This window comes from Mustela lutreola, chromosome 9 (genome assembly GCF_030435805.1).
Source record: "Mustela lutreola isolate mMusLut2 chromosome 9, mMusLut2.pri, whole genome shotgun sequence".
Classification (NCBI taxonomy): Eukaryota; Metazoa; Chordata; class Mammalia; order Carnivora; family Mustelidae; genus Mustela; species Mustela lutreola.
This window is the reverse complement of record NC_081298.1, coordinates 29,961,029-29,973,976: the sequence shown is the minus strand read 5'-3', so window position 1 is coordinate 29,973,976 and position 12,948 is coordinate 29,961,029. Positions and strand designations below refer to the sequence as shown.

Here is a 12,948-nt window from a genome sequence, read left to right as displayed (position 1 = left end):
CAAGCGCTCCAGCCCCTCCATGTTTATAACAGCATGTACCCAACCCTTAATAAATGCCAGGAACCATTCTAAGATTGGTGTAGATAAAATCATTTAATCCTCACCACACTGGAAGATCTATTTTCTTACACACAGAAGTTTTAGTATTTCATCCCCATTTTACAGCTGAGGAAACAGAGGCACAGAGAGGTTAATCAAGAGCGCAGAGGGACAGAGCACAGAGTGAGTGAAAGTTAAGAGTGGGGTACAGGCCCACCCTACACTACAGAGCAGCACCCTGACTCACTGGGCACTCTGCCTCTGCTACCCTCGTATCTACCAGGCGGCACAGGGGAGAGGTAGGGGGAGTTGTCGGTGTTCACCGACTCTGGGTCAGGCACTTGACAAACACTTGTGTGCTTCAATCTCAGAAGAACCCAGTGGAGATGCGCCATGATACTCACTGCCCATGTGCAGAAGCAAGACCAGAGAAGTCTGACCATCTGCCAAGGCCACACAGCCCAGGAAGGGGTGGAGCTGAAATCCAAACCTTGGTCTGAGCTCTGCCTGGCAGGCCTCTCCTCCCCAAATACGCCCTCCTCCCAGCTAAAGAGCATAGAGACCAGAAGGGAAGGAAAGGAAGATGGGGGTGAGGAGGCTGGAGAGAGGCTTCAGAGGCAGTCCTTAGCCCAGCAGCTTACATTTCCCCAAGGTCCAGGAGAATGTCTGGACCTCCTCCACCTCTTGAGGGACCACAAGCAGCCATGTCCCTGGAGATGGACCACCCTGATGCTCCTAGAGCAATGGCTGGGCTTTTGGGGTCTGGAGCAAGGTCCTGTGGAGGTCCGCCCTGCCCCACCACTGCCGCTGCACATCTGCTAGCCACCCAGCACAAGGGCAGGATGGGGGGCATTGCCAACCAGTGGTACTTCTTGATCTGTGGACTCAGACAAATGGGTATACAGCCTGGATGGGCATACCTCACCTCCTCCAGAGAATAAAGGTGATAATCCAGATTGCAGGGTAGGCAAGGTCTGTAGCATATGGAGAGGGCATGAGCTGGGACAGAAATGTGGCCTGAGGCCCCCTGGCTCCCCTCTGACCCAGGCTCCACCAGCCCCACAAAAGGGACAAGGCAGGAAGACAGCACAGTCCGTGCTTGGGCTGGATGTCCTCTGGGTAAGGGAGCAGATTCCCAGCACAGAGGACCCAGAGGCTTCACTGGAGCAGGCGCCGCCTGTAGACCACTGTCAGGAACAAGGCCAGGAACACCCCAGTAGCAGCTGCCCTGAGCCACGGAGCCCAGGTGCTGACCTGGATGTAATCCTCCTCCTCCAGGGGCTCCGGGGTGGCACGCGGCCCAGGATTACCCTCCAGCAGGTCAACGCTGGGATCCTGGGTCACTTGGATCCTAATGGAATCTACCGACTGGTACTCGTTCTCCTCTGGGGCATTGTCAGGCCCCGCGTCCAACGACTTGCTGTAGCTGAGGGCCAGGTCCGCAGAGCAGCCCGAGAATGGCTCACTGTCTACCCGGGAGGCCAGACAGCCTGGCTTGCTCAGCTCCAACTCGGACTCCCAGCCAGAAGAGCTGGGGTTTGGTTCGGGCAAGCTGTCTCTGGTGGAGATGGTGGGCCCTGGAGCTCCTGCAGTCTCCTGGGAAAGAAAGGAGGGGCTGAAAGGGACTGGGGATGGCAGGGAGACAGCCAAGTTGCATGACCCCATTTCCAGCCAGGCCATGAACTAGCATTCCAACCCTCCAATTCCCAGCCCAAAGTCCAGAAAGGAAGCCGCCCCCTCTTGGAGACTCAACCCACTGATGGTACGGGAGGGCAGTGGGGGATTCAGGGACCAAGGCTCTGCTGGCTGGGGTACCAGTGGTGACTTCCTCCAATGTACCCCTCTTGCTACTCACTGGCCTGCCTGTAAGTTCACCCCCACCCTCCTGGAGCCCTTGGTCGCTATGGCCCCATCCCACTCTGATGTTCTGCCTGGGTGGAGCGCCACGGAGCAGCCACAGCGTCAGAGCCCTGCCATGGGCCTAAAGGGTCCCCTGGACTTGGTTGCTCCAGGCAGACAGCAGCTACAGGGCTGCAAGGGCTTGCCCCAGCCATGAAGCAGGGGGGTGGGGGAGGGGCACTGCTGCATCAGTGTGGCTACCTCCAGCATGTTAGTCCCATCTAAGACTGCAGTCAGTAAGGACTGGCTCGTGGTGAGGCAGACTGGATATTCCAGTGGTAAGGAGCAGGGCACTGAAGCAGGCAGGCCGCCCCGTGCTGCCCCTCATTGTTCAGTCTGCAACACACACTACTGAGCTCCATGGGTAGCTGCAAGCTCTAAATGGGCTAAGGCACATGATCAGGGGGATGGCCATCATGCCCAACCGTCCCAAGGCATCTGCACTCAGGGGCTTGAAGGATTATTATTACTCTAAAGGGTGTATGTGGGGTCTGGAAGATGCTAGATCTCAGCTAGCCCTACACCCTCGAGGAGCAGCACTGGGATATCCCAGGCTAGAGACGGACTGGGGACTGGAAAGCATCCGAGGACAGGGCTAGAGGGAAAAGCCTGGATCACTGCTGGACAGCGCAAAGACTCACCCCTGAGGGTGTGTGGCTCCTGACGGTGGGCACAGTGCTGGCGGGCGCCTTGCTGGGCACCGTGCTTGTGGACATCCTGGGCTCGGGCACCAAGCCTGTAGGCACTCTGGGTGCTGCTGTGCCAGCACGCACTGAGTTGATGGGTAGTTTGGACGGTGGCAGACTTGTGAGCACATTAGTGGCTACTGCCCCTGAGGGTTTTGAGCTGGCAGGCAACTTGGAAGGCACTGCTCTGTCAAGTGCTGAGCTGGCAGGAACCCTGGAGGACGCAATGCTGGTGGTCAGTGAGCTTGTGGACACCCCAGGCCCCGTGGAGCAGACACCGGCCTCACAGTGGTCACCAGAGCCCCCTGCACAGGCCAAGCCCATGGATGAGGAGGAGGTACCAGCAGATGGCGCTGCCGCGGAGGGTGCAGGCAAACGGCTCGCCCTGTGGGTGGAACGGCTCAGGGGCTGGAAGGAGACAGATGGAGACACAGGCCCACGGGATGAGGGGAGGCTGGAGGCCGTGCCTGCAGGGGGCAAAATAAAAGGGGAGACACAAATCACAGGACCATTACTCTAAAATCACAGTCACCCTGGGATCAGAAGGCTGAAGAGCCACTGTGCCCTAGCTCAAGTCCCTACTGCCTCCAAGCCCCCCAACTTCTTACCCAGGGAATCTCCACAGTCCCTTTGGTCACTGTGCCCAGGCCCGGGTCCTCGGTCCTATATATCCTTAGTCCTTGACCTAAAGCCGAGTCTTCTAAGAGTGAAATGGTCCCTCTCCCTAAAAGCATCTAGGAGCTTAAAGATCACTCATTATCCTTTGCTCTTTCTTCTCCTGCCTGGGACACTCTCCTTTCCTCCTGTGTCTGCTCCTTATCTTGGGGGAAATTCTGGATGCTCCTCCCTCTGCCACCTTCCTCTCCCCGCCCATAGGAGCAATTCTGGACCAGGCAGAAGAGCTCCCAGCAGTCACAGGGCACCAGAGGCCCAGTGAGCCCCCAGTGTGCGCAAATCTCCCAGGAGACCTGTGGACTCCGGGGCAAAGGGTGCAGGGACCAAGCCACCCCTGACACGAGGGCTTAAACTGGGACAAGCAGGAGGAAGCAGGTAGTGACAGTCCATAAAGGCTTTCCCTGTGGAACTCTTGAGAACACACATGCCAGGCCCTACAGCTGACAAAGGCCAGGAGTCATTCTGATGTACCACCTGACCCTCTCTAATCTAACACACAACACAATTTTGTGGGACCTGTATCCGTGCAGGTACTGAAATCTAAGTGCCCTTTGCCTCTCTGGTCCACATCAGCGTTTCCTGAAAGGTGTTTTATGGCAAGCTGACATTGCAAAGTATAAACAGGTGCTGGGGGAAGAATTCTAGGGTGGCAGGAGTGTAGGCCACTAAAGTGGCTTCTCTGAGCCTCTAACTGTTCATGTGCCTTGTGGCTGTCCCAGGGGCACCAAACGCGGGGCAGGCCATAATGTTCCATGGAATGCAGTTTAGGAAATAATGATGCAGAGAAATGCCAGCCTGGGAGGTCAGAGTGGACGTCTTCTATATTCCCAAGAGGGAGCGCTGAGATCTGGTTTGGGGTCCAGGCCCTTACCTGATGAAAATCTTACTTTCTCTGGGGACTGAGAAGTTTTAGTGATTCCCTGGGAGCTAGATCCCCATTTGGGGTAGGGCAGTGCCCACGGGCTCCCCTGCCAGTAGGTGGCCCAGGCCTTCTGCAATGTCCTCCAGGTCCTGGAGAACCCCTGCAGAGTCAGTCCTCTTGGTAGAGTCCCAAAATAGAGAGGGGGAAATTGGGGGAAATTCTGGATGCTCCTCCCTCTGCCACCTTCCTGTCCCTGCCCATAGGAGCAATTCTGGACCAGGCAGAAGAGCTCCCAGCAGTCACAGGGCACCAGAGGCCCCTCTTCCCTTACCTGTACCCACACCCTCTGCAGTGTGATTGTCAGTCCTCTCATCCAGGGATGGAGTCTATTTCCTGACTCCTTGACTCTGCGCTGGCCTCCGTGACCTGCTCTGGCTCACAGAATGAGGCAGGATGAAACTGCCAGGGTGAGTCTTTGCCCAGGAGCCTGCTCTCTCAGAATTCTGCTCAGCTGCCATGAAATAGACTTGTCTGGTGAAGGACGAGGACTCGCTGAAGAGAACCAAGGTGCCCCAGCAGAGCGTACGTGTGTTTGGGCATCAACGTGTATACGAGAGGGAATTCAGCCGAGACCTGAAGAACTACTCTGAACCAGCCCAAATTGCTCACCCACAGAATCATGAGCTAAATCGTTATATTTTAAGCTACTAAATGTGGGAACAGTTTGCTACACAGAAAATATGGATATGCCCTCTAAGGAACTGAGTTGCTCCCTAAGGTAAACTCCCTTTATTCCCCCTTGCCTCCTGTCCAAGGGGGGCAACTCTAAGTCTTCACCCTCACTGGGAGGTTGGAGAGGCCCCAGAACTCCAGATTCCACACATACCTGGTGTGTGGGCACCGCCTAGTTCTGTGTCCTGCTCTTGATGTCCACTGAAGGTCAGAGGGTTGAAGGCCGCCATGTCAGAGGAGGTTTCCAGGGGGCCAGCGGGCCTCCTCAGGACATCCCCAGAATGGGGCATCGGTGGGACTTTCTTTGAACTCTGCAAGAGGGAAAATATAAATGAGGCAATTGCTTTTCCCAGGAGTGGGCATCTCCTACAGGTCTCAGCCCATAGCACGAAGTACAGAAACTGAGGAAGCCCCTAGCCCGGGCTTTGGTCATTGCCAGACCCTGTCTACAGGAACCTACCTCACCAAAAACACACACTGTCCCATGGGGAGTCTCTATTCATCTGCCTTGCCCTGTAAAAGGTTCCCCTCTCTGATACTATTGCACAGACCCCTTTCTTGGGCTTCAAGTTCATGGTCTGACATCTCCTGGACATCCCAACAGAACCAGCCATTTCTGCTCTGAATCAGCTTTACTGGCAATAAGTACTCCAACCACCCCATTACCTCCTGCTTCCCCAGTACCCCTCCACTGTTCATTCCCTGGTCCCTCGATATAGCTCACCTCGTCACACAAACCATTGCAAAGACCACAAAACTGTGGCTTCACCGCTGGCTGGTAAGAGGATTGAGCACTACCACAGGGTGAAGCCCAGCTTAGCAGTCTGAAAGCTGGTTTGGAGCCTACCTCCACCGAGGGAGCCCTGAGGTTCCGAGCAGAGATTAGACATGGTTTGTGGTTGGGAGAGAAGAGAGCTTCTAGAAGCTGGAAAGATAGGAACACAAAAGCAGGAGGCCCAAAGTAGACTGTGAGGACACACCTCTTCCGGGGACTCTGCTGGCTGGGTATCCTGGACTGGCAAGGGGAAACTTGGCTCCTCCTCTCTGTAGCCGTTGTGGGGGGCCCTGGGGGCCACAGCAGGTTTAGAGGACCGTGGAACCTCAGCAGGAACTAACTGTGGCTCCACTGGGGCTGGAGGCAAAGACAGAGTGATGTCAAGGGGGAATCATGGATGCTCCCAATGACAGGAAAGGCCTGCGTGCTCCTGGACCCCCAGGTCAATGACTATCAGCCCCCACCCCCAACTCCCAAAGCTGTCCTGATGTAGGGTGTACTTAGAAGAGACAAGACTCATTGAGTGGGAGGCAGTAGCGGGAGGGAGAGAGGAAGGTAGGGAGGACAAAAACCAGGAGAGGTAGAAGGAGTAGGGTGGGAGAGGTTGGGGGGGCCATGGGGGGCACTCCACAAGCCTCTCACAACCCAGACTGGGTCAGCGGTCACCACTTCTCTCTCCCCTGTCATTCTGGAACCCAGTGGCTTTCTCCTCCTCTTTGTTGGTGGCTGTCCCCCTTAACTGACCCCTCAGAAAGAAGGATGGAAGGGAGAGAGAGGGAGAGGGAGGGAGGGAAAGAAAAAAAAGAAAAGCAAACAGGAGGCTCTTCTAAGGCTGTAAATCTCGTCAGGGTCTCAGGAGTTGTCTCTAGTCTAAATCATAAATAGGGCTGGCTTGAATTTTCTTCCTGTCATGACCCCTCCGACCTGACCTCACCAGACCCCTCTGGCCACTTGGCCCGGAAGGGTAACTCTGCGGCTAGGGTGGAGGACTGAGAAGACTCCAGGGGAAGCAAGGGGGAGAGGAAGAGATGAGGGAGAGGAAGGAAGGAAACCATGAGGAAGAAAGAGGAGACAGTGACGGGGGAAGGGAAGAGTAGAGTAGAGGGGAGAGAAGGCCGTCAGCTGAACGAGAGACAAGAGGAAGTGAGAAAGAGGAGGGAAGCAAATGTCACAGCCACAAAAATTAGAGGAAGTCCCATCTGGTGAGCACATGGGAGGTGTCCAGTCCCACATCCATCATCTCGTGGTACCAACCACAGTCCTACAATGTAGATGTCTGGCCGTGAGTCCCATTTTACAGAGGGGAAGACTGAGGTTTAGAGAAATTAAGGGACTTGGCCGAAGGGACATGGCTAACAAGAAGCTAAGCTGTGATCCACACCCAGGTTTGTCTACCGCGTAAGAGTCATGGGAGGGAAAGTGACAGAGGGAGGCAGGAGTACAGAGGGGAGGGGAGAGGCTGAATGGAGGCCAAGGGAACTAACAGGGGTTCCACAAGGAGGGCCACAGCAGGAAGCTCACCGGGCAGGTTGCTGTAGTAGATGCGAGCCACTTCGTCAGCAAGATCCACCAGCTCACAGGCCCTTAGTGCACTGATGAGGGACTCCACCCAGCCGATCCGCCGCCGAAGGCTGTTGAAGAGCTCCCAGAGGGTGCCCTGGTTCCCAGAGAGCTGGCAAGAGGCCCGCAGTCGGTCCTGGAAGACACATCCAGCTGCCCTGCTCAAGCCAGGGGGCCCTGGCCCCTTCCCCACTCAGGAGGGGACAGTTGCAGAGAGAGGCTCCAAGTAGCCCCAAGAGCAAGGCAGCCATCTGAAACTCGGTCAGAGCCCAGGACAAGGCCAGTGTTTGGGCCCAAGTTTAAAGGCAGTTACCAGGAAACAGGCTCTTACTGTGTGCCAGGCCCTGTGCTCAGGATGCTGAGAGCTACTGTCCCGACTCTACTGGTGAGGAAACAAGCTTAGCAGAAATAAGGTAACAAAGATCCTATGGACAGATCCTAGTTAGTCCTTCACCAAAGCCTGGGGTTTGCTCAGGTAGCCCCGAAGGCAAAAAGAAAGGGTTTGGATTAACAGCAGAGGAAAGGTACAGAGGAAACAGAAGACGAAAAGGAGGTAAAGGGACAGAGAGAGGAAGCCAATGCTAAGAATCAGGAGGTTGGGATGCTGGGAGACTCTGATAAGGAGTCTCAGGGCAGAGGAGGTTTTATGGGCACTGAATTCCCACATGCAGACGGGCAAACAGAGAGCAGAAACGAAGACCCATAGGAAACATATCCTGCAGAACTAGTCAGGAGGCACCCCCTATGCCCCCTAATTCAAGGGAGGGGGCCCGAATCCCAACAGCCACAGGCCCGCACCACCATCAGCACAGCCGCGTGGTGGCAGCAGAGAGCCGGAGCCACTGGGAGCAGCTAGAACTGGGAGGCGGCCAGCCCCACTTCTCTTGGGGCTACAGCCAGTTCTGAGAGGCTAGGGCAGTCTGGCTCCCGCGAGCTGTCAAAACTGAGCCCTGGGCTCCCTGTCAGGACAGGGTCCCGTGATAAGGTGAATGGAGTCAACACGGAGCAGGAACAATGACAAGAGACGACGTCAAGGAAAGTCTCGAGGGGAGCACGTGAGGGGACCGAAGCCCAGACATCTCAGGCAGCCAGCACCCTACTTTTTTAGCACTACACCGTATGGACGCAAGAGGGAGCTCAGCTACGTGGGAAAAGGCCAGCCTGAACCACACTTCATTCTGCAAGTTAGAGAAGCGTCAAGGTCAAGAAGCAGGATGCAGAAGATGGAAAAGGAAGGAGTTGGCCCTGGCTTTGGCGGAAAGCTCCGAGCCCCATGCCCCTGCACCGAGTCAGTCAGAATCCCATGCCCCCAGCTCACCTGGTCACTTGTGGTGAGGCAGGACAGGTAAGGCAGTATCTCCAGAACATGAATGCGGTCGACAAAACTGCTGTAATGGTAGCGGATATACTCGTAAGTCTTTTCCTCTGCAAACGTCATCGCTGTCTAGGTTCTGAAGTGATGGCGGGTTCTGGCCCATAAAAGGACAGATGGGGGAGGGGGGGTAAAAAGGCTGGAAAAGAAAGCACACCACGTATGGTAACAGCGTTGGGAATGGGGTGGGACAAAAGGCAATGATTCCTTTCTTTCTCAATTCTCTGGAGTGCTTGCTTCTTTCTTTAATCGTCTAATTTTATGACTGCCTGAGTCCCAGAGGCCCTCAAGAAATTTGCTTAAAAACGAATTGATGACCGGGGCGCCTGGGTGGCTCAGTGGGTCAAAGCCTCTGCTTTCAGCTCAGGTCATGATTCCGGGGTCCTGGGATCGAGCCCTGCATCCAGCTCTCTGCTCAGCGGGGAGCCTGCCTCTCTGCCTACTTGTGATCTCTGTCAAATAAATAAATAAAACCTTTTAAAAAAATGAATTGATGACCAAAAGAAATCAGATCCAGCTCTAGGCCCCATTTCTTCCCTGCAGGCTGGTCAGTGTTGGGGAGGGCTCTGGCTCCCTGCCATTGTTCCAAGGTCTGTTTGTGCCCCTAGCTGCTGACAGCAAGTGGGCTCCACCAAGAAGTGCTGCTTCCCTGGTATGTACCAGGAAAAAAAAAAAAAAAAAAAAGAAAGAAAAGCCCAAAATAATAATAAGATCATCCTACTTTAAATGTGAAGAAAACAAAGTACCAAGAAATTAAGGGGCTTGCTAGTTAGTGGAAGAGCAAAAAACAGAAGTCTTCAGCCTCCAGGATCAGGTTCTTTCTAGAACATGACTGCAAGCCCACCATTAAGGCTTGTTGCATACATGTTCTTAGGATAGGAGGCTGGTTCCACTCACTGTGTGATCTGGGGCAAATTACCAGTCCTTTGCAGGTTTCTCTTCACCCCTAAAATGGCTTAGAGAGCTTGTTTTGACAACACAATAGTTCAACCACATAAGGTTCACATTTAGAAGTGCCTCAATTACTAGCAATTGCTACTAGTTGCTTAGGTAGCACTTACCACAATTTGCAATTATAGATGGGGTTGTCTGCGAGTTTCTTACCTGCCTTCCCGCTCAGGGAGAGCTGCAGGGAATAAAAGGGACAAGATCTCTGCCATCATCCAATTTATATTCTATTGGGGTGGGACAGATAACAAATGAGTAAACATATACATAAATAAGAATTCCAGACATTAATCATGGAAAATAAAGCAGGGTAATGAGACAGAACCCCTGGAGAAAGGTATGTTGCATGGATGGAGGTGGTCAGGGAAGTCTTTCTGAATCCCTGACATTTGAGCTGAGGCCTTCTGGGCTGTAACAAGATCAGCTCTGGGGGTGGGGGTTGGAGGGCGGCACAGCAAATTAGAAGTCCTAAGGCGTAAATGAGCTTGGCGTGTTTGAAGAACAGAAAACGGGTCTGAGGGGTCCAGGTTTAGAAAGCTAGGGGGAGGGGCAGAGATCAAGATCAAGGAGGTTAGGAGAGGTGGCTCATGTGGGGTGTTGCAGGAAAGGACTTTGGGGGTTACTTTGGGGGGGGTGAGATGGGAGGCCATCAGGGGGTTCTGAGCAGGGAAGGGAGAGGACTGAACTTTTGTTAAAGACCTCCCTGGTAGTTGTGAAAACCTGGACTGTGGAGGGACCAGGATGGAAGCAGGGAGATAAATCAGGAGGCTAAAGGAAGGGGCCACAGGATGGGGATGGCGGGAATGCTGCCCTGGGAGGTGGTGAGAGGTGCTTGGGTTCCTGGTGTGCTGCGGATGTGGGAAGTGAGGAAGAGAGAAGAATCAAGGATGCTCAGGTGTTGGTGGACGGAGGGTGCCATTCAGGCAGGCTAGAGAATCTGGTGGAGAAGCTGTGGTACAGAGAGGTCTCCAAAGCTCCATTTTGAACAAGTGAAGCTTAAGATGCTGGAACATGTCCAAGTAGGTTTTGTAGGAAGGAAGGGGTCAGAAGACAGAGGGTCAGGCTGGAGCAAACACATAGGTGCCTGGCGTGGGCGGACTCTAGGCCTCATAGCCTCATGTTACATGCCTTGCTTTGTTAGCCACCAGGGGCGACATTCCTGCTGGTTAATGTGTTAATGACAGAGGTCAAGAGGATCAAGGCGATTTGGTGTTGGGGGGGGGGGCTCCTCTGAGCCTTCAGGAGGTGAGCAAAGAACAACTCTAAGGTGGCCAAATGATCCTTTCTCCTTCTCTTCCATGGCATCCAGAGAGGTACCAGGAGAGAGTCAAGTAATACATTCTTCTGCATCTGAGCCTCAGCCCTTAGGCATAAGAGTTTGGGAAGTATGGGGACTCCTGGGTGGCTCAGTTGGTGAAGCATCTCCCTTCAACTCAGGTCATGATCCCAGGGTCCTGGGATCGAGTCTGGAAGCAGGCTCCTTGCTCGGGCAGTTCTCCCTCGGCCTGCCGCTCCCCCTGCTCTCTCCGTCTGACAAATAAATAAAACCTTTTAAAAAGGAGGTGGGGGTGGGGAGTATGAAGTATAACATGCTCCAACCAAAAAGAAAGGAAGCCCATATTGTTCACATTTATTCACCGTTCCACTATAGGCGGGCCCATCCTAAGTTTCTTTCATTTAGGAGAGGAGAAATGATGCCAGGTTGCACAAGCAGTCAGGATTTGAACCCAGGACCTGCTGCCTCTTTGCAGCTCACCATAACACCTTGCAGAATATATGCCCTGCTGCAGCAAGTGAGACTCACAGCCCCAGAGGGACCGAGGGCACGGCTTGTGTGAGGGGAGTTGTGTGAGGGTGTGCCCCTGAGGCTGAAACATTTAGTCCCTTCTCTTTAAAGAACTGTAAATCGTTCAGACAAGCCCGAGTGCATTCCCTCTATGGCAGTCACGGTTCTCAGGCTGTTGACTGTACTTCCAAAAGTTTTTGCGACTCCACAGCATGCGCATGAGAACGTCGATTTTTTTTTTATTTGTTTTTGTTTTTGTTTTCCCAGCATCTCCTTCCGGTCTCAGAGAAGGGCAGACCGACGCTGCGAGGAGAGCTGTCTCCCTGAACGCCCCGGAGGCTCTGAGAGCGTCCAGGAAAGAAATAACAACCGGCCGAGAGGGGCGAGGCCTCACGACTGGGCTCCGATTGCTGGATGGGACCGGGACCAGGCTCGCTGAGGGAGGGAGGCTGTTCTGAGCAGCTGTCACCCCCGAGAACTGTCATGGCTCCGGGGAGGACGGCGGCCCCAGACTTGTAGGCACCGCCCCGGCTCCGGGAGGTTGGCGCGCCCGGGCCAGGCCTCGCCCCGGAGTCACCCTCGGCCTGCGTGGAGGCTGCAGGAGCTCCGCAACCGGCGCCTGCCTTCTTCCCGCCCAACTTCCCCTCCAGTCCGGGCAGACGCCCCGCGCCACCCCCGGGGCTGGCTGAGGCTCGTGGAGTCCTCGCTGCGGCGAACTGCTCGTGGGCTCTTCCCCAGCCCCACGCACCCAGTGGCGTCCCTGACCCCCGAGCGCCCGGGCGGACTCCGAGTCCCACTCGGCTCTTGACGCCGCTGGCCACCTCCCCGAACGGGATCCGCGAGCCCTGAGCCGACGGGACAGAGGGCCCAGGAAGGCTAACTTACCTCGGGTAGCCACGACTCCGCGACCCGCCGACCTCCGCGGACACTCCGGAACCCTCCCCAGCAGGGAGGGGGCGCGGCGGGGAGAGGCGGGACCGCGCGGCCATTGGCCAGACGGCGGGGGCGGGGCTTCTCGGCCCACCAGAGCCAGAGGGCAGTGGGCGGGGGACGCTTGGCCTTGGCTCCGGGACCTGGACACGCCAGACCGCGCTCCCGGACCGACCTAGGTCCCTGCTGCGGCGTAGAGGATCAGATTATTTTCTTTCCTTGTTTGTCTCGAGCAACGTCCAGGGGAAATCCAGAATCCAAGTGGACGGCCGACCTCGGAGTCAGTGGTCGGCTGGGTCACCGTGCTCCCTACGCTAAGCAATCACTCCTCCCGCCAAGTAATTTGAAGGGGGAGGGTCTTTATGTCATTTGTACCCGGGCACCTAGGACCTGGCACGTAGTTAGTGCTCAATAAATATAGGGTGATACGCGAAGTTCACAGGGCGACTCCTGGGGAAGCAGGATCGCGGTGGGAGGAAGCTGGGTAGGTAAGAGCTGGGCAGGGGCACCGCGATTGACTTGCCCCGCCTGCTGGGTGTGGGTCTTTAGTGCTGCGTGGGAAGCTTCTCTGCGCAAGGGTCTGAGGCAGGTACTTCCCCACAGTGCCACCTGTCTGGCCCTTCCTCTGCTTGGGGCAGAAGCCAGCAATTACTAAGCCACCACTGTGTTCCAGGTACAGGCTTA

General features: G+C 55.3%; 1 protein-coding gene across 1 annotated transcript; it reads right to left on the bottom strand.

Annotated features, from left to right (window-relative positions):
* Positions 1-598: 598 nt before the first annotated feature.
* On the bottom strand, positions 599-12,321 carry MAVS (mitochondrial antiviral signaling protein). The gene is given in 7 exon segments (XM_059133846.1): positions 599-1,635; positions 2,580-3,091; positions 5,048-5,204; positions 5,874-6,088; positions 7,190-7,364; positions 8,547-8,739; positions 12,220-12,321. Coding segments are annotated over 6 exon segments (1,617 nt in total). The 5' UTR covers positions 8,667-8,739; positions 12,220-12,321; the 3' UTR covers positions 599-1,197.
* Between the last annotated feature and the right edge of the window lie 627 nt (positions 12,322-12,948).